General features: G+C 41.8%; 1 protein-coding gene across 3 annotated transcripts in view; it reads right to left on the reverse strand.

The window, feature by feature from the left end:
- Positions 1–182: 182 nt before the first annotated feature.
- unc80 (unc-80 homolog (C. elegans)) overlaps positions 183–22,123 on the reverse strand; it is an 84,777-nt gene continuing 62,836 nt past the window's right edge. For 2 of the 3 annotated variants that reach the window (XM_080878193.1, XM_080878192.1), the window contains exons 52-66: positions 12,486–12,716; positions 10,669–10,792; positions 10,441–10,566; positions 10,232–10,355; positions 9,923–10,129; positions 9,666–9,850; positions 9,410–9,575; positions 8,903–9,082; positions 8,656–8,803; positions 6,754–6,810; positions 5,662–5,740; positions 4,714–4,819; positions 4,357–4,377; positions 3,902–4,116; positions 183–3,074 (exon numbers count right to left, since the gene is read on the reverse strand). In XM_080878193.1, the coding sequence (XP_080734319.1) occupies positions 2,574–3,074; positions 3,902–4,116; positions 4,357–4,377; positions 4,714–4,819; positions 5,662–5,740; positions 6,754–6,810; positions 8,656–8,803; positions 8,903–9,082; positions 9,410–9,575; positions 9,666–9,850; positions 9,923–10,129; positions 10,232–10,355; positions 10,441–10,566; positions 10,669–10,792; positions 12,486–12,716 (2,470 nt within the window). In that variant the 3' untranslated portion in view covers positions 183–2,573. The remainder of the gene's footprint in view (positions 3,075–3,901; positions 4,117–4,356; positions 4,378–4,713; positions 4,820–5,661; positions 5,741–6,753; positions 6,811–8,655; positions 8,804–8,902; positions 9,083–9,409; positions 9,576–9,665; positions 9,851–9,922; positions 10,130–10,231; positions 10,356–10,440; positions 10,567–10,668; positions 10,793–12,485; positions 12,717–22,123) is intronic. The other variant, XM_080878191.1, reaches the window with a different exon arrangement.

Genomic DNA, 22,123 nt, shown 5'->3' on the forward strand with positions numbered 1-22,123 from the left:
AACCTGACCCTATTTAAAAAAGTTGTCAGTCATCTTGCTGAGCTATTTTCAAAGCAAGAACTGAAAATGACAGAAACCTCCATTTAAAAAACCCCCAGACAAAGCTGAAAAACAGTGTAAACAATATCCATTTATTTAGATATTTAGGAAATATTCTGATATAGTGAAGCTTTATTATTTAATCTTTGCACAAAGAAGACATCATTCGACACAGACATGTTACATTTAAAGGGAGTGACAAACCCAGCGACCCTCAACAATAAATATGCCGATGCGTCTTTACACTCTAGGCTTGGCGTGATATGCATTTAGAAACATCAAATGAAGAATTTGCAGAGCTGCGTGGATTTAGACGACACAACGACAACCCCCTTTAAGAAATGCATCATTCCCTCTGCGTAACTTGAGTCTCTGCGTAACCAAAATGATTACATAATTTTTCACAAATCATGACACAGAAAAAAGAAAGACAAGCAGCCAACAATAAAACACTCACAGTGCACTGGTGTGAGTTATGGCACAAAGTTTTGTCTTCTGTGACCTGACAGCACACAGAGAGGTTTGAGTGTGGAGGCCACAGCAAGCAGCTGAGTGTCACGAACACGGCAGACAGAAAACAACCTGACGTTACTGCGGGACTGTTTCAGTGGATACTCCTGGAGGTATGAGGTTCTCAGTGGACTAAATAAACCGATGTATGCAGACGTCTCTGTTAAGGCATGAAATGAGAAACGAGGTAACGTCTATCTACTGCATCGTCACAGTTGCAATAAAGATAAGAGACATCCCGTCCCCACTGCTCTGAATAGAAGACATCACAGACACAAACAGAACAGCATGACGAACACCAGGACAAGTGTCTCTGTAAATATTATATGCCTTTTTCTTACATATATAACTGCTATGTAAAGATACAGTCTTTGGTCCCAAATAAAATATTGTGCACAACATACACTTTAGAGTTAGAGCTGAACTCAATGAGACAATGGTAGGACATTATGACTGCATGATGATGGCGATAGCACAACCGGTGTTGGTTTATTTATCTACCGGTGAAGCCGCAATCTACTGCCTTCTTCCTAAAACTAACAAACAGATAAAACACATTCAAATGTAGTGTCTCTACATTTAAAAGGGGAATTGGTTGGTTTTTTGCTGTGTTTCCACAGCCAGGCCCCAAAGATGAAGCCTGGGATGACAGAGGCTGTGGGAGGGAATTGGTTGGTTTTTTGCTGTGTTTCCACAGCCAGGCCCCAAAGATGAAGCCTGGGATGACAGAGGCTGTGGGAGGGTCTACCATACAAAGTTCCTGATTGGTCACCATGATTTTCTCTCCAGTTATGGTGCACACTGTGGTCCGTGCCATAGTCTCTCCTATTCCTGCAGCCGTTACAACCCTTGCAATCCCTCCCATCTCTGCAACCCTCACAATTCCTACAACCCCTAATATCCCTGCTACCAATTTCTGCAATCTGTTCCATTCCTCCAACTACTGCAACCCCAGTAATCTCTCACATCCATGTAACTCTGTCAATCTGTGCAACTGTGGATTTTTTCTCTCCTTTTAAACGTGAAAATACGAGGTGCATATACATGAACACAAAGGTCGCAACTACTTCATAAGCTGCTGTGAGACTGTGCTGTAATACAGGGAGCACGATTAGACGGCGCAACATCTTCTCACATGAAAAAGTCATGTGACCATGTTTACAGTTTAGCGTTAGCCTTTCAGATTGCATCCACGCTAAAACCACAAAAAGTCAAAATTGTGTTGAATTTGTTTCGGTTATCCTGTTGAGCGTCTCTGATTTATCCTAAACTTTTATTTTTTAGCAGAGTTGATGGAAAAGTTTTTATCCACATCAAGATGTTTACTTTACAAACATCATCACTTAACAAAGCACTGGACATGATGGAGTTTTAGCTGGAAACACGTGTATTCGACTTTATGAACATTTTGAAGTGCAAATGACAGAAAAAAACATCTCTTTCTAAAATATAAAATCTCATAGACTTCTGGATTACAACATGTCATACTCCACTTCTATGTGATTAAAATACATATGCTGTGTTATATATTTATTCCCTTTACTCCATTTCAAATAAAGGTGCTAAGATAAGTCACTCACTTTATCTTTAGAATGGCTCTTTATAACGTTTATACAAATCTGCACCACATCACATGTTATATCATCTCCTTTTTCAATATAGACATATTTTCTATTTTAAATAGTCATTACTGAGTTAAATAATCCTTTCTCTTATCTTAAATAGGTATTTGATATCGTTGCTGAAAAAACATTTCTGCTCTTGGTGAGGACCAGAGATGAGACCTTATGTCGATTGCTGCTGTAACATACATTCAGCCCTCAGTCTGAGGACAGAGAAGATAAGAGAGTGACTCTGATTTGTCATATTTCAGACAGAGGAAGGAGTTTTCTTCATTTAGGAGACGTAAAGTCAAAACAGTCCTGTCCTTTCAAACTGTTTAAGACTTTCAGTAAAACCAAAAACTTTACTTTTTGTGTTTTATAGAGCATCTGGATAGAAAAAACATCCATCCGTCACCTCTCTCACACGTGGGACTCATCCAGGTCCAGGTCGACGGGTGAGAGGGGGAGGGGAGAGCGGCGGGGCGACCGGCGGGGGGGAGGAGGGGACAGCAGCGGGGTGAGAAGCGGGTTCTCGGTGCCGTCGTCCTCGCTGAGGTGCAGCAGGGTGTCGCTGCGCGGCAGCAGGGCGGTTGTGTCCTCGTCCCCGGGGCTCTCTCTGATCCTAGAAGGCCCCGGGGGTGGTGGAGGAGGAGGAGCAGCAGCAAGATGAGTTGGTGGTAATGGAGGTGGCGGCGGTGGACCCGGAGCGGGTGCTGTGCTCAGCACTGGGAGTGGCGGTGGAAGAGGAGAGGAGGTGCGGGACAAAGGGAGAGGGGAGCAGGTTCTGGAGAGGGGGAGAGGGGAGCAGGTTCGGGATGGGGGTGTTGGAGTGGAAGGCCGGGAGATGGATGGGGGAGGGGAGAGGCTGCTGCGTAGCCCCCACTGCTCTCTCTTCTCCTTGCTGCTTAATGCTTGAGGGACCTGTGTGGGAATACACCTGTTCCTGTAGTTTAGCTTTTAAAGGGCTACTTCACACATAAATGACATAAAATTATATTTTTATCTCCTTAAAATTAGAGGAATAGCTGCAGATGGTCATCATTCTGGTTTGAAGGCCGTAAAGGCGTGCCACAGGGCTCAATACTAGGTCCACTCACTGGCCACTTTGTTAGGTACAGTTGTTCAACTACTTGCTAGCACAAATATCTAATCGATCAACCCTTTATATTTAGGCATGTACACATCGTGAAGACGACTTGCTGAAGTTGAAACTGAGCATCAGAATGAGGAAGAAAGGTGATTTAAATGACTTTGAATGTGGCATGTTGTTGCTGGTCTGAGCGTTTCAGAAACTGCTAAGATTTTTCGTAAACAACCATCTCTGGAGTTTTACAGGGGATGAGCTGAAAAACAGAAAATCATCTCAAACTGAGTTCTCTGTACTCAAACGGCCCCCATAGTCATCAGATCTCAATCCAGAGCACCACTGGGTTGAATCTATACCACAAAGAATTAAGTGGTTCTGAAGACAAAAGGCAGTCCGACCCAGTACTAGCAAAGTGTACCTAATCAAAAAGCTGGTGAATATAAATCAGTAGATACTGCTACAAAAAAAAATAGGATTTTTTTAGTGAACCAACTATGTAAGTACTTCAATTGTATTGTTTATACCACAACATGACATGGTATAAAACATGGCGATGGTAAGAAGAAGATGAAATAAATGTAGGTAACACTTAGTACTATAGTTTTATTTATTTTATTTAATGTCCACAGCATTCTGCATTTCCTCCTTCAGCTGGTCCTACCTGTGCATTTGTAGGTCTGTGCAGGTCAGCCAAGATCATGGCTGAAGAGGTGGGGGGTACTTCCAGGGTTGGGGACTTTGATGGGGCAGGACTCGTCCCTCTGCCTTCGCCCGGTGGGTCCACAGTGCTGGGAGTTGGAGGCTTGCTTGCCCCCGTGGATGCCTGCTGGCCTTGATTCTCTGTAAAGGTGACTGACCTCTTTTGGTCTCCATGCGCTGTGGGCAGACATGCATGCGCACGTGGTCAAAACAGAGACGATAGCGCCAGCTAGCGACTCGCTAACACATTAGCACCACCAAAGAGAGTGGAGGCAGGGAGGGGATGGGAGAGGGGGAGGCAGGGGATTGGGGGGGTAATGCAAGACAGACATGCAGAGCGTCCTATTGGGTGAGGTTGCAGATAAAAGGGACGAGCCGTTGCAGGGTGGAGAGGAAGGGTTACGAGTTGTGTCTCACCTTCACAGTCCAATAAAGTTTCTTTATTTCGAAACAAAAGCATGAGACAGAACAGAGTGAGAAGAGTCAGTCTGGTGGCAGGTGGTACAGCAAACAGCATTGGAACAAACACAGAGGTCGTGAATGGGGAGGACGGGTCAGTTCAAGTCAGCACACTGACAATAAATAAAGTACTGTTACAGGTATAAGTGTTTGTAAGTCTGGATTTGGATTGTGTGCTTGATCTGAAGTGCAGGGTGAGTTTTGCTGTTACTTTTAAAGATAGTCACGCATCCTGTTTCAGAGTTTTAAAACACATGATGCGCTTTCATCATCCCTCATCTAAGAAAAGACAGATGAAAGCATGTGTGCTGTTACCCAGTGGTTTGTTCTTGGGCTGGATGCTCCTGCGCGTTGTAGAAAGCCTCGCTCCAGATCGACCGCGTGGTTCGGTTTTTGGAATGGACAGCAGGGGGCGTCGCATCTACGGGAAATTTAAGAAAATCCACAAGATGGTTAGCCTGCCCACTGTATTGTAGCGCCTATGTGTGATGTCTTCCTCGTCTTTTTAGTAAATAAAATGCTTTTTAAAAACAGGTTTATGTAACACCTGTAACGGGACACAACCCAAGAATGACTGAATTATTTAAAATAAATACATTTCCACATCTATTTAAAAAATAATAATAATGATTTATAATAATAAACATGAACATAATACAGAAGAAAGTTCTATATATTATTAAAATGACCACAACAGTGATTGTAACAATATAACAAACTTATTAGACGTCTGAAAAATATAAATATATAAAATGAAAAATATATTAAAATAATATAAATCTATATTGCTTCAAAGACTTTGTCTTTTTTATCCCCACATTGTTTAAGCATTTTTAGGGTGGCTTATTTTGATAACTTGATTGATAATCAACCCCGACTGTTTGCGCAGACGCCACTCCTCCCTGAGCCTGGTTCTGCTAGAAGTTTCTTCTTGTTAAAACAGAGTTTTTCCTTCCCACAGTTGAGCTCTTGCTCACAGGGGCTCGTATGATTGTTGGAGTTTTGTGTGTTTATTTGTATTATTGTATTGGTCCTTACCTTACAATATAAAGCACCTTGAGGCAACTGTTTTTGGGATTTGGCGCTATATAAATAAAACTGAACTGAAGTGAATTTCTTTTATTTTATGTGTGTGTCTAAAAATACTTTTAAATTCTATTTTCTTGTAATGTATTTGCTTAAATGTGAATTAAGATAGCACATACTCAATGCCATCAAGTTACATGGACACATGGGACACATGAAAAAAGGTGATGTCCACACCTGTCTGAGTCCTCGCTTTCTTCCTAACGGGGGCTGGATCAGGAGGTTCTGACCTGGTTCGCTCTGCACACTGGCCACCCTGATGCAGTCAGTCATAAAGAGACACACACACACACACATTCACGTGCGCACATTCACGCAAAACACACAGAAATACGTCACCATAAAGGGACTGAAAAGCAAAGATTACCCAACCGTCGATAAACGCAACTTTGATCACAATAAGATGTCGCTGCTACTCTACCCATTCACTCACTACACAATACACACAGTGTGCTACAAGACACCCAATCACAGTACGGAAAAGAATAACAGTGCTGCCATGATTCAAACACTGAAAACACAACAGGGGAGTAGTAGGGCCTGGAGTGGCAATCCTGACAAAGCAACTTGTCTTGTTTTTTGTGCTACAAATGCCCCTGAAACACCTGAAATGTCCCCATCTAACCATGAAACAGTCATACGGCATATTTAAAGTTAGCTTCTAAACAAAAAACAACAACTAAAGTGTCCATTGTTTGTATTTTTTTGTGTTGCCACCCCAGTTCCCTCGTGCCCCTCCAGATTGGTATCCACAATAGGACGCCCAATTTGATCAGCGAAAAGCCTGATAGACACGTAAACAGTATGAAACACCATGGCACCGATGAGAGGCTGACTTTAGTGATGGCACATTAACTGTAAAGAACCACAGCTAACAGAGAAAGAACAGAGGCAGAGCTCCCTGGCCCCAGGGGCTCTGAGACCCTTTTTAACATTTTTTTTTTTGTAAAAGGGGGAGGGGGCCTGGTTAGGATAGCACAGCGGATGAGCTGAGAAGATGAGGGTCAGTGTGGAGCTCAAGGGGAAGTGAGGGGGGTTAAGGGGATAGAGACAAGGCACATTAGACCCACACAGAAAGAGATAGAGACGGGTAAGTGGGAGGTGGGGGGGCGGAGGTGTGACTGGCCGAGGCGATTTGATTCGATGCGGATGAGTGATCAACAGTGAGGCGGCCGATAGAGGTGGCCGTCCTGAGGTGATGCCCCTCCCAGTGGCAGACAGATGCAAGAATGCACCAACGGGACACAGACAGAGAGAGGGCCACTGTACCTAGAGAGGTTACCCTCCTGCAGAAGACCCTGGGACTCATCTAGCACATTGGGTTCACTGTAAAAAGGGGGGCGAAGCGGGAAAATGGGAGTTTAGGGAGTGTAGTGAGATCCATCACCACCCTGAGCCCCTTCCTTAGCAGGGTTTATATAAGCCAGGGTGTTTCCTCTAACCAAAAGTAACCAAAGGCAGAGCAGACTTTTGATTTTTAACATTCTTACCATGAAACAGAGTCTTAACACTGCTTAATAAAAAACATGATAAATCAACAGAGATATACATAGATAAATATGACTGTGGTTGTGGAATATGACTGGTTGATTTCTCGTCCATCGGTCGGCTCTACATGTTACATAATAAACAGGAAAGAGTTGAACATTTCATGAAAGCTGCTCTGAAAACAGAAATAATCTCATTAGTTTAACCAGCAGGATAGAAGCACAGTGGTTCTCAAATATAGCTGTGAAGTTTAGACACTTTAGCTTTTTGTAGTCAAGAGTCAACGTATTTGAGAGTGAAGCTATCAGCTGATTTTTTTTATTGGTTAGCAACCTGCATTCATAGATCGCAAGTGTAGAAACATATTAATAAAATCCTGGAACATGACATTACAAAGGAGATGTACGTCAGGCACTCAGGAGCCTTGATTGTGAAGCATAAACTCGCTGTAAGCCTCTGACGTCTATAACTGACGACATATGTTTCAGTTAGAAATTTGCACTGTAGCTACACTATGTGGTAAGCACAAGCCCCTCTAAAACTGCACCAAAACCTATGCAGGATTAGGACTTTTTCAGGGCCCCTGAAAAAAATTACTGGGGGGACAAATGTCAGAATTAATCTCCTGATTGACTGTTTTTGTAGAATTCTTTGATTGATCTAAGAAATCAAACTTCTGAGATTAATGTCAAAATTAATCTCATGACAAAGAGTTATATAAAAATGATTACTATCTTCTCAGAATACTGAAATTATTGTCAGGATTCAGACTTTTTCCACTCAGAGTTTTGAGATAAATGTCAGAATTAATCTCGTGACTAAGATTAATGTTCAAATTCTGACTTTTTTCTCTGAATTCTGAGAACAAAGTCAGAATTAATTTTTTTCTTCTCAGAATTCTGAGGGATAAAAAATCCAAAAGACACTCCCCATTTCTTATTAGTGGCCCTAATCCTCTTCTGCATTAACCTGATGTGTACCTCCCTAATGTAACTGCATGTGGCACCGATGTGGCCTGTAACTATTGTGATCAGCACAGCTGAATCCAGCTAATGTTTTGCCAAAGCTTTGTAATTAATAAATGAAAAAGGAACAATTCTTTTCTGAATATAAGGAATACTAATCATAGCATTAATATAAGGACTCACGAATGTCAGTTAACCCCTGGAGAGAGACTGGTGAAAACACTGGATGGTACAGGGGGGAATTTTGTGACCTAGTGACAGCCTGTAACCATTTGCTGGTCAAGGAAAACAGATAGTTCAGAACAACTGGTTTCCAGGTGACTGGTGCCTTAATGCAGGTTAAACAGAGCTGGTCACTGTAGGCCTTTTTACTCCTTTGTTTCCTGTTATAAAGCTGGCTGTTTGATCATGCAGGATCTGCAGTTAGCTCTATTTTTCAGCCCTTTTGTTTTCTCCCTTTCACTCGGTCTGACATCGCCTTTTAATGGCTAGTGAGATTATTTCTGCCTTCACACCATTTCATCTTTACTTTTCAAGTACAGGAAGAACAACTTGCATATTGCAGCTAACAACTAACTACTAAACCACCATTTTTTGTTTGTTTTTTAACCGATAAAGACTAAACAGATTGAATTAAAAAAAGATTTTCACTGAACTAGGTGTGACTGTTTTACATAAGTGCTTATCTGTGGCTCCCAGGTTCAGTGGGAAATGTTACCTGTGGCTGGGCAACATGGTGGTGCGGGGGGCCTCGGGCTGAGAGGCCGCCGAGCCAGTGGCGTGGCTGGAGAAACGGCGCTGTGACATCACCCTGGGCATGAAGGCTTCGTGCTCGCTCACCACGCTGGGAATGCTCATGGAGTCAACTGCAGCGAGAGGAACGTAGAGTGGTGAGTTCACTTTAAAGGAAGTGAACAGGAATGAGTGAGAATAGCTGGTGAAAACAAGGGAACAGTGTTTCTGACTCTCTTCATCGTCCTCGTCGGTACGGCTGAGCGTGTCCTGTGAGGGCTGCCGTGACGGTTGGCTGTCCTGCTCCCAAACTGTTCCAGTGCCTGTGTTGGATCGCGACATTGTGGCCAAACTGAGGCGGTAGGCTGACGTGGAGGTGCCCACCGTGCTGATGGATGTCTTGCCCTGATATGCTGTGGGGTGGGAAACGCCATACGTGACTGCAGAGTTGATAGCTTCTATTTGAAAACACTTACAGGACAAGTTCACCCTGTTTATCCGTCTATATTACTGATTCCTTTTACGTGGACATTTTTTTAAAAACATACTCATGTTCCATTAAGAAATTAAACATACAGACATACACAGCAATCATCTCCTGTCAGATTATATCAGGGTATTTGGACTGCAGTATGTTGTACGTCAGTATGTGTGTGACGAGAAGCCAAAAAACACTAGATGGATAAAATGGGATTTTTAGATGAACTGTTCCTTTAATTTTTTAGTATGTAGCTCCTGACCCGAGCCGCTGTGCACAGCCTCTTTGAGGATCTTGAGCTCATTGTTGAACTCTGCAAACAGTGAGCTCTTGCAGAGAGGTCGTGGGATGAAGCGCCGCTCCAGCTGATCAGCGATGTGGTGGCGCGCTGTGATCTCTTCCTGGGAATCGGCCGGCTGGGTCAGCAACTGGAAAAGTAAGATGGAGGAAAAGTGAGGAAGATGACAGCAAACTTTTCAGGAGTGCTGAAGGAGCAGGAGGCTCCTGAAGTCCCCTACCTTGCACTGTATAAAGGGTCTGAGCAGGACAAAAATAGGGATCCGGGTTCGGACGATAAAGTCGATGAAGTCCCAGAAGGCCAAGCCGCCCACCTTCCTCAGAGCCATCTCCTTCACCTGCAGGCTCAGCCGATACCACTGGTTCCCCAGCGAGCGCTCGAAGCAAACCAGCACCACCTTCAGAGCTGTGGAGGAAGGAGGATGAGAAGAGGAAGACAAAGCAAAGCTATAAAATGTTCTCCCCTCTTCTATTGTACCTAAATAAGCAGCCTGGCTCGTGGACTCTGCTAATCCCTCCCTACGCAGATCTTTCCCAGGGTCACCCGGCGTGGAGCAGTGAGCCGGAGAGGCGTCAAGCATAAAGTTCTTGGTGCGGGATGTGGAGATGATACGAGGGGGAAGCAGGATGTTGATGACTGTCTGTAGGAGCAGGAAGACCTCCGGCTGCTCCAGGTGGGGGCTGTCTGCATCGAGAAAACAAAACAAAAGCAGGAAATACAAAAAACCCTGAGCAAGATGCTGATTGGCGTTTTAAGTCTCCTCCTCCAATCGCACCAATAAATCACCTTTGCTCCCGGAGCCTACAGTTAACACGAAGGGAATGAGCAGGTTGAGCAGCATCCCCTCCCGCCTTTCCTGATTGGTGAAAGGTGAGATCACGTGACTGAGGGGGAAGTCTTCCTTCAAGGCCTGTGGAGAAGCGCGAGGGAATTAGCATTAGCACGCGGAGCAGCTGCTTTATGAGTGGGTGTTTGATAGGGTCATCTCGCCATACCTGAATCTGCAGAGCAACCAATCGGACCACGGCGGTGCTAAAGGGCAGAGGCGGAGACAGGTAAGGGCTGAGGTGGAGGAGTGGCAGCCCGTCCGCCACACTGGAGGGGCCGACCACACCCATCACCTGACAACAGACCAGACAAACCACCCCACCAAAAAACTTAAGAAAATGCTAAAAAAAAAAAGAAAAACAACTTTGCTTTTCAACATCTTTGCAGTCCCATACCAGGTTGACGCAGACGTTGATAAGCGAGCGCAGGTGAGGCAGGAACGAGATGATCGGCTGTCGCTGCAAGGTCAGGCAGATCCCCTCGATCAGGCTACTGGCCGCCTCCCACTCCACCTGTCTCCTGGAGAACAAACAAGTACACACCACCACCCCCCGAAACCACATACAAGCACATTGTCATGAGTTTAAAAAAAAAAAGAGCTCACAGGGAAAAACAATTCTGCCCCTGAAGGGAGTTTGTTTGTTTGTAACCAATCTAGTGTCGACAGTTTTCAAGATATCACCTTCAAAGTTGGTAAAATGGTAGATATGGTACAACCTATATTAACCCTCTCAGGCTCAAATTAAGTTTCTGTTGCTAATGCACAAAAGAATACCTGCAGTGGTACTTCTGAGTAAAAAAACTCATAAAATATGTATGTGGGGTAATCTGCAACGCCTGCCTTGAGAGGGTTAACAACTATTTTTTATGGCCCGTCTTCAAACTTCACATCAACATACTAAGCCTTGGGGGACATTAGCACCCAAGGTCAAAGTTGACCTTGAAAAGAAACTTCAAGAAACCACATCAAGGAACATTTCAGATGAAAGTGCATGGAGAGAGCTGCACAACACACTCAATATTTTTTCATTATGATGCCCTACGATGGATGAATACATGAATACATATTCAAATCTCAAACTTTTAGAGCTCATAGAAGTCAAAGATTGCATCAAAGACAACAAATGTCGCAAAGCTCACAAACATAGCCAACTAAACACTGCAGCAACAGATCCGCCTCAGAGCAGTGTTACCTCTCAGCTAGCTGCCTCCAGTCTACAGTCAGGGAAGCTTTTCTGTACTCTTTATTACCAACATTTATGCATTTATGTATATATGCAAATGGCCCTCTGTGATAGTTTTACTCCAACTTTCTACAGTTTTTTGCAGGATTGGACCACTGGAAAGGCGAGGATAATGAAAAGTTATGTGAAACGTGTGTTTGGTTTTTTTACTTTAGAGCAGTATTACCGCAATACTCAACATACTGCAAAACTTTAAAAACTACAATAGTATTGTATTGTGGGCTGTCTGGAGATTCCCACCTCTAGTAAATACCTGACCATATGAATAAGGACTTTCAGGAGACAAGTTCACTGAAGTCCCTGAAATATTTGGATGTGTGCGATCTGACGGCAGCAGATGTGAAGGCCTGATGTTTTGTCTATAGCTTCTCAAGTATGTATGAAATTTATTTTATGAAATTTCTTGAAAATAGAGATTATAACTGTGATTATTTGTATCATTACACTGGTAATTCTAATACCAGCAGGTTTCTTGGTCATTACTGCATCAGAATTGTGGAAAAATCTTAGCAAACAAAAGTTTAAATTAAAGCATTAAAAACTTTTTAAGATGCATCAAAATTTTAAAATATGCATATAAAGAAAAAAGATTTTTGCATTGCATCACATCTATAAGGGTGATGAAGAATTCGTTCTTCATTGTGAGCTAAATAAAGACTAAAAAGACAACATAACACCTATATGTTGCTTTCCATGGCCAAAGACTGGACACTCCAGGCATAGAGGAACGCTGCCACTGATCCAATGTTAGAACAAACATCGTCACACACTTTTATGCCATTACGCATTTAAACTCACAGACAGGAAAACACAGTCCACAGAAGCACTTACGGTACAGCACCCACGAAGGCAGCGCTACAGAGGACAGTGCCAAGAAGCCGTCTATTCACTGTACACACCACGGCAGCGGCACAGCACGATACACTCACAGGGAGACGGAGAAAGAAGAGGGATTGTGTTCAACAGACCTGCTGCATAAAGCCTGAGGGCGAGCGCACCTGAGCGTGGGCATCTTGTGGATCTTGTTGAACATGCGGTCCAGCCTCTTGAGGATGAGGATGAGGGCAGGCCGGACGGCCTCGGACGACCAGTCGGTGATGGGCAGCATCTCCATGATGTAACGCCGCAGCCCTCGGCTCTCCATGGTCAGGGTGTCGTAGGGCGCCAGCTTCAGCAGGGCGTGGGCGATCTCTGCCAGCCTGGGGGCAGTAACATTCATTCAGTTCAACTTACAAGTGCTTTTTAGGATACAGCTTTAATTAACTAAGGAATGTGAAGAAACAACTTTACTGACTTTATTCCCAAAATGTGTGTATTGTGTCAACGAGATATCAACCGAAGTTGAATTAGGGCCGATCTGCAATAGTGTATAACACTATGCATAAATGCATAGTACGTGTAAATATTAATTAATATCTTAAGAACAAACAATTGCCACAACAGCAAGAAGGAAAACAAGTTTGAAGTGCCTTAAGTTTCAAAATAAGAGCAAGTTAATTGTCCACTAGTCAATCGACTATAGATACCTACAGAAGAGGATTAGGGCCACTGGAAAAAACAGAAGTGGGCATATCTTTTTTTCTTCTTTTCAGGAATTCTGAGAAAAAACTCTGAGTTCTGAGATTAAAGTTAGAATTCTGAGAAAAAAAATCAGACTTTTTTCTCAGAATGCTGTATTTTTTTTTCCTCAGGATTCTGACTTTAACCTCAGAAATCTGACTTTTTTCTCAGAATTCTGACTTTAATCTCACTTTAATTCTGACTTTAACCTCGGAATTCTGACTTTAACCTCAGAATTCTGACTTTAACCTCAGAATTCTGATGTTAACGTCAGAATTCTGACTTTAATCTCACTTTAATTCTGACTTTAACCTCAGAATTCTGACTTTAATCTCACTTTAATTCTGACTTTAATCTCACTTTAATTCTGACTTTAACCTCGGAATTCTGACTTTAACCTCAGAATTCTGACTTTAATCTCACTTTAATTCTCACTTTAACCTCGGAATTCTGACTTTAACCTCTGAATTCTGACTTTTTTTCTCAGAATTCTGACTTTAATCTCACTTTAATTCTGACTTTAACCTCAGAATTCTGACTTTAATCTCACTTTAATTCTGACTTTTCTCAGAATTCTGACTTTTCTCAGAATTCTGACTTTTCTCAGAATTCTGACTTTAATCTCACTTTATTTCTGACTTTAACCTCAGAATTCTGACTTTAATCTCACTTTAATTCTGACTTTAACCTCAAAATTCTGACTTTAACCTCAGAATTCTGACTTTAACCTCAGAATTCTGACTTTTCTCAGAATTCTGACTTTTCTCAGAATTCTGACTTTTCTCAGAATTCTGACTTTAATCTCACTTTATTTCTGACTTTAACCTCAGAATTCTGACTTTAATCTCACTTTAATTCTGAAATTAACCTAAAAATTCTGACTTTAACCTCAGAATTGTGACTTTAATCTCACTTTAATTCTCACTTTAACCTCAGAAATCTGACTTTAACCTCACTTTAATTCTGACTTTAACCTCAGAAATCTGACTTTAATCTCACTTTAACTCTGACTTTAACCTCGGAATTCTGACTTTAACCTCTGAATTCTGACTTTTTTTCTCAGAATTCTGACTTTAACCTCGGAATTCTGACTTTAATCTCACTTTAATTCTGACTTTAACCTCAGAATTCTGACTTTAATCTCACTTTAATTCTGACTTTAACCTCAGAATTCTGACTTTAATCTCACTTTAATTCTGACTTTAACCTCAGAATTCTGACTTTAACCTCGGAATTCTGACTTTAACCTCGGAATTCTGACTTTAACCTCGGAATTCTGACTTTAACCTCACTTTAATTCTGACTTTAACCTCAGAAATCTGACTTTTTTCTCAGAATTCTGACTTTTCTCAGAATTCTGACTTTAACCTCGGAATTCTGACTTTAACCTCACTTTAATTCTGACTTTAACCTCAGAAATCTGACTTTTTTCTCAGAATTCTGACTTTTCTCAGAATTCTGACTTTAACCTCGGAATTCTGACTTTAACCTCACTTTAATTCTGACTTTTTTTCTCAGAATTCTGACTTTAACCTCGGAATTCTGACTTTAATCTCACTTTAATTCTGACCGTAACCTCGGAATTCTGATTTTAACCTCAGATTTCTGACTTTTCTCAGAATTGTGACTTTAATCTCACCTTAATTCTGACTTTAACCTCAGAAGTCTGACTTTAACCTAGGAATTCTGACTTTAACCTCAGAATTCTGACTTTAACCTCGGAATTCTGACTTTAACCTCGGAATTCTGACTTTAACCTCACTTTAATTCTGACTTTAACCTCAGAAATCTGACTTTTTTCTCAGAATTCTGACTTTAACCTCGGAAATCTGACTTTAATCTCACTTTAATTCTGACTTTAACCTCAGAAATCTGACTTTAACATCACTTTAATTCTGACTTTAACCTCAGAAATCTGACTTTAACCTCACTTTAATTCTGACTTTAACCTCAGAAATCTGACTTTAATATCACTTTAATTCTGACTTTAACCTCGGAATTCTGACTTTAACCTCTGAATTCTGAGGTTAAAGTCAGAATTCTGAGGTTAAAGTCAGAATTAAAGTGATATTAAAGTCAGAATTCTGAGGTTAAAGTCAGAATTCTGACTTTAATATCACTTTAATTCTGACATTAACCTCGGAATTCTGACTTTAACCTCAGAATTCTGACTTTTCTCAGAATTCTGACTTTTCTCAGAATTCTGACTTTTCTCAGAATTCTGACTTTAATCTCACTTTATTTCTGACTTTAACCTCAGAATTCTGACTTTAATCTCACTTTAATTCTGACTTTAACCTAAAAATTCTGACTTTAACCTCAGAATTGTGACTTTAATCTCACTTTAATTCTCACTTTAACCTCAGAAATCTGACTTTAACCTCACTTTAATTCTGACTTTAACCTCAGAAATCTGACTTTTTTCTCAGAATTCTGACTTTTCTCAGAATTCTGACTTTAACCTCGGAATTCTGACTTTAACCTCACTTTAATTCTGACTTTAACCTCGGAATTCTGACTTTAACCTCAGAATTCTGACTTTAACCTCGGAATTCTGACTTTAACCTCACTTTAATTCTGACTTTAACCTCGGAATTCTGACTTTAATCTCACTTTAATTCTGACTTTAACCTCGGAATTCTGACTTTAACCTCGGAATTCTGACTTTAACCTCAGAATTCTGACTTTTCTCAGAATTCTGACTTTTCTCAGAATTCTGACTTTTCTCAGAATTCTGACTTTAACCTCGGAATTCTGACTTTAACCTCACTTTAATTCTGACTTTAACCTCAGAAATCTGACTTTTTTCTCAGAATTCTGACTTTTCTCAGAATTCTGACTTTAACCTCGGAATTCTGACTTTAACCTCACTTTAATTCTGACTTTTTTTCTCAGAATTCTGACTTTAACCTCGGAATTCTGACTTTAATCTCACTTTAATTCTGACCGTAACCTCGGAATTCTGATTTTAACCTCAGATTTCTGACTTTTCTCAGAATTGTGACTTTAATCTCACTTTAATTCTGACTTTAACCTCAGAAGTCTGACTTTAACCTAGGAATTCTGACTTTAACCTCAGAATTCTGACTTTAACCTCGGAATTCTGACTTTAACCTCGGAATTCTGACTTTAACCTCACTTTAATTCTGACTTTAACCTCAGAAATCTGACTTTTTTTCTCAGAATTCTGACTTTAACCTCGGAAATCTGACTTTAATCTCACTTTAATTCTGACTTTAACCTCAGAAATCTGACTTTAACATCACTTTAATTCTGACTTTAACCTCAGAAATCTGACTTTAACCTCACTTTAATTCTGACTTTAACCTCAGAAATCTGACTTTAATATCACTTTAATTCTGACTTTAACCTCAGAAATCTGACTTTAATATCACTTTAATTCTGACTTTAACCTCGGAATTCTGACTTTAACCTCTGAATTCTGACTTTAACCTCTGAATTCTGAGGTTAAAGTCAGAATTCTGAGGTTAAAGTCAGAATTCTGAGGTTAAAGTCAGAATTAAAGTGATATTAAAGTCAGAATTCTGAGGTTAAAGTCAGAATTCTGACTTTAATATCACTTTAATTCTGACATTAACCTCGGAATTCTGACTTTAACCTCAGAAATCTGACTTTAACCTCACTTTAATTCTGACTTTAACCTCAGAAATCTGACTTTTTTCTCAGAATTCTGACTTTTCTCAGAATTCTGACTTTAATCTCACTTTAATTCTGACTTTAACCTCGGAATTCTGACTTTTTTTCTCAGAATTCTGACTTTAACCTCGGAATTCTGAGGTTAAAGTCAGAATTCTGAGGTTAAAGTCAGAATTAAAGTGATATTAAAGTCAGAATTCTGAGGTTAAAGTCAGAATTCTGACTTTAATATCACTTTAATTCTGACATTAACCTCGGAATTCTGACTTTAACCTCACTTTAATTCTGACTTTAACCTCAGAATTCTGACTTTAACCTCGGAATTCTGACTTTAACCTCGGAATTCTGACTTTAACCTCGGAATTCTGACTTTAACCTCGGAATTCTGACTTTAACCTCACTTTAATTCTGACTTTAACCTCAGAAATCTGACTTTTTTCTCAGAATTCTGACTTTTCTCAGAATTCTGACTTTAACCTCGGAATTCTGACTTTAACCTCACTTTAATTCTGACTTTAACCTCGGAATTCTGACTCTAACCTCAGAATTCTGACTTTAACCTCGGAATTCTGACTTTAACCTCACTTTAATTCTGACTTTAACCTCAGAAATCTGACTTTTTTCTCAGAATTCTGACTTTTCTCAGAATTCTGACTTTAACCTCGGAATTCTGACTTTAACCTCACTTTAATTCTGACTTTAACCTCGGAATTCTGACTTTAACCTCTGAATTCTGACTTTAACCTCTGAATTCTGAGGTTAAAGTCAGAATTCTGAGGTTAAAGTCAGAATTCTGAGGTTAAAGTCAGAATTAAAGTGATATTAAAGTCAGAATTCTGAGGTTAAAGTCAGAATTCTGACTTTTCTCAGAATTCTGACTTTTCTCAGAATTCTGACTTTAATCTCACTTTAATTCTGACTTTAACCTCGGAATTCTGACTTTTTTTCTCAGAATTCTGACTTTAACCTCGGAATTCTGAGGTTAAAGTCAGAATTCTGAGGTTAAAGTCAGAATTAAAGTGATATTAAAGTCAGAATTCTGAGGTTAAAGTCAGAATTCTGACTTTAGTATCACTTTAATTCTGACATTAACCTCGGAATTCTGACTTTAACCTCACTTTAATTCTGACTTTAACCTCAGAAATCTGACTTTAACCTCACTTTAATTCTGACTTTAACCTCAGAATTCTGACTTTAATCTCACTTTAATTCTGACTTTAACCTCGGAATTCTGACTTTAACCTCAGAATTCTGACTTTAACCTCAGAATTCTGACTTTAATCTCACTTTAATTCTGACTTTAACCTCAGAATTCTGACTTTAATCTCACTTTAATTCTGACTTTAACCTCAGAAATCTGACTTTAATCTCACTTTAATTCTGACTTGAACCTCAGAATTCTGACTTTAATCTCACTTTAATTCTGACTTTAACCTCAGAATTCTGACTTTAATCTCACTTTGGCAAGATGGCGCTGGAGTTACGGCAGCCTTTCCAAGTAGCTCTGCAACACCGCACCTTTTTTCTTAACTTTAACTTTTTTAGATTAGGTTTTTCAAAGTTTTTTTCACCTTCCTCTACTTATACCTCTTAGATATAGCGATACAAGATGGATAATGCACTTTTCAAAACTTCTGGAACCAGCTCCTTCATTTATTCGAGAGCGGAGCTGCTGGCACTAAAAACAAAGGGACAGACCGGCATGCGACACAACATCCCGGCCGAGCTAAAGAGGAGCTACAGAGGCTGCAAAGCTGGAGCGAGGAGAGCGGATCACCGGAGGCGATTCAAACCATCAATCCCGACAGTGATCATGGGCAACGTGAACTCGTTACAGAATAAGATTGACGAACTGTGCGCTCTGAACAACCACAGACTATACCGTGAGTGCAGCTTGTTTATCTTCACGGAGACGTGGCTAACCGAGCTAACGCCGCAGGCTAACGTAGACCTATGCGGTTTCACATCTGTGAGAGCCGATAGGGACACGCAGGCCAGCGGAAAAAGCAGAGGTGGGGGACTCATTGTCTACGTTAACAACAGATACTGTAACCCTGGACACGTCTCCGTTAAAGTTTCGGTATGCCGTCCGGACCTGGAGCTGCTAGCTGTTAGCTTGCGGCCATATTATCTACCTCGGGAGTTCAGTCATGTGATCTGTGTGTGTGTTTACATCCCTCCGAGGGCCGACGCAACAGCTGCCTGTGAGAAAATACACACAGTCACAGCAAGACTTCAGACACAAAACCCCGAGGCTTTCATTATTATATCTGGAGACTTTAACCATGCCACACTGGATTCTACTCTGGCTGCTTTTCACCAGTTTGTGAATTGTCCCACAAGGAGCAACAGGACAATTGACCTACTGTATGCTAATGTGAGAGATGCATACAGAGCCACCCCCCTCCCCCCACTAGGGAAGTCAGACCACAACCTGGTTTACCTACAGCCACAATACACACCCCTCGTCCAAAGGCAGCCTGTCACAACGCGCTCCATCCGGAGATGGACCCCAGAAAAGGAGGATGCTCTGAGAGACTGCTATGACACCACAGACTGGGATGTGCTCCTGAGCCCACATGGTGAGGACATAGAGGGGGCGACACACTGTCTTACAGACTACCTCAACTTTTGTGTGGACACAGTCACCCCTGCTAAGACGGTACGGTGTTATCCTAATAACAAACCGTGGGTAACACAGGAAGTCAAAGCTGTCCTCAACATGAAGAAGAAGGCTTTCAGGAGCAAAGTGAAGGAGGAGATGAAAGCAGCACAGCGGGAGGTGAAACGCTGCCTGAGGGAAGCAAAGGACACCTACAGGAGGAAGGTGGAGCAATATGAGGGAGGTCTGGAATGGTGTGAAAACCATCACAGGCCACAACACCAAGAAAAGCACAGTGGGGGGGACTGTGGAGAAGGCAAACGAACTCAACAACTTCTTCAACAGGTTTGACCAGCCCACAACCCCCCCACCCTCACCCTCACCTTCACTACAGAGTCCTCTCCCCACTCTCCTGCCTCCCTCGCTTCCCCCCCTTCCTGACACCATGACACCCCCCTCCTCCAATCCCTCTCTCAGCAGCAAGACATCTCCCCCCCTCCCCTCCTCCCAAACATCTCCCAGTGTCACAGTGGATCAGGTCAGGAGGCAACTGAGGAAGCTTCGCCCCAGAAAGGCAGCAGGCCCAGACAAGGTGTGTCCTAGGATGCTTAAGGCGTGTGCTGCTGAACTTGGGGAGCCGCTACAACGAGTCTTCAACCTCAGTCTGCGACTGGGGAGAGTGCCCGCCCTATGGAAGACATCCTGCATCGTCCCGGTCCCCAAAAAGAACCGGCCCAATGAGCTGAATGACTTCCGACCGGTGGCACTGACGTCACATCTTATGAAGACTCTAGAGCGGCTCTTCCTCAACCTCCTCCGACCACAGGTACAACATGCCCAGGACCCACTACAGTTTGCATACAAGGTGGGTGTCGGAGTGGAGGATGCCATCCTGTACCTCCTACACAGAGCCCACTCACACCTGGATGGGGGAAAAGGCACGGTCAGGATCCTGTTTCTTGACTTTTCCAGTGCCTTTAATACCATCCGGCCCTGTATGCTTCAGGAAAAACTGAACAGGATGGAGGTGGACCCCTGCCTGGTGGCTTGGATCTCCGACTACCTCACCGACAGACCACAGTACGTCAGGCTGAAGGACATCACGTCTGACACAGTGGTCAGCAGCACAGGAGCACCACAGGGAACTGTGCTGTCCCCTCTTCTCTTCACCCTGTACACCTCTGACTTCTGCTACAACTCTGAATTATGCCATATTCAGAAGTTTGCAGATGACACGGCCATCATGGGGTGTATCTGGGATGATCAAGAGTCACACAAACCACCTGCAACTCAACACCTCAAAGACTAAGGAACTGGTTGTGGACTTCGGGAGGTCCAGAGAAGGTCCACTGCCAGTTCAGATAGAGGGGGAGGAGGTGGAGGTGGTCAACAAGTACAAGTACCTCGGGCTGTGGGTGGACAATAAACTGGACTGGTCATGCAACACAGAGCACCTGTATAAAAAAGCCCAAAGCCGACTGTACTTCCTCAGGAGGATGAGGTCTTTTAACATCTGCAGGAAGCTCCTGAGGATGTTTTACCAGTCAGTGGTTGCTGGAGTACTTTTCTATGCTGTGGTGTGCTGGGGGAGCAGCACAGCAAAGAGGGACTCATCCAGGCTGGAGAAACTGATCAGGAGGGCTAGCTCTGTGGTCGGCATGAAGCTGGACACTCTGGTGACAGTGGCAGAGAAAAGGACATTAAAGAAACTGATGGACATTATGGACAATGCTGGGCATCCTCTGCACACGGCCATAAACAATCAGAAGAGTCTGTTCAGTGACAGGTTGCTTCTCCCCAAGACAAGAACTAACAGACTTAAAAACTCCTTTGTCCCACACGCCATCAAACTGTTTAACTCCTCTCTGGAGGGGAGAGGGAGGGGAAACAGGAGGACAAAGGAGGGGGGAACAACTAAGCTGTAGTGCCTCTGCACCTCACTGTACAATACCTTGTGCAATACTTTTTGTAAATAGTCAACAGTGCAATAGACTCAATACTTGAAATGTGCAATTCACTTGTATTTTTATTTTTTATTCCTATTTATTCTATTTATCCCCTTTGTATATTTTATTTATATTTGTCTCTGTATTTATATATATATGTGTGTGTGTGTGTGTGTGTGTATATATATATATATATATATATAACAGTTCTGTAACTGTAACTTTGGTCGTTGCTGTGCTTTTTTTGGAAGTCGAATTTCCCAGAGGAACCCACCCGAGGGATTAATAAAGTTCTATCTTATCTTATCTTATCTCTCTCTCTCTCTTTAACTCTGACTTTAACCTCGGAATTCTGACTTTAACCTCGGAATTCTGACTTTAACCTCACTTTAATTCTGACTTTAACCTCAGAAATCTGACTTTAACCTCACTTTAATTCTGACTTTAACCTCAGAAATCTGACTTTAATATCACTTTAATTCTGACTTTAACCTCGGAATTCTGACTTTAACCTCTGAATTCTGAGGTTAAAGTCAGAATTAAAGTGATATTAAAGTCAGAATTCTGAGGTTAAAGTCAGAATTCTGACTTTAATATCACTTTAATTCTCACATTAACCTCGGAATTCTGACTTTAACCTCACTTTAATTCTGACTTTAACCTCAGAAATCTGACTTTTCTCAGAATTCTGACTTTTCTCAGAATTCTGACTTTTCTCAGAATTCTGACTTTAATCTCACTTTAATTCTGACTTTAACCTCGGAATTCTGACTTTTTTTCTCAGAATTCTGACTTTAACCTCGGAATTCTGACTTTAACCTCACTTTAATTCTGACTTTAA

This window comes from Rhamphochromis sp. 'chilingali' (genome assembly GCF_963969265.1).
Source record: "Rhamphochromis sp. 'chilingali' genome assembly, chromosome: 3".
NCBI lineage: Eukaryota > Metazoa > Chordata > Actinopteri > Cichliformes > Cichlidae > Rhamphochromis > Rhamphochromis sp. 'chilingali'.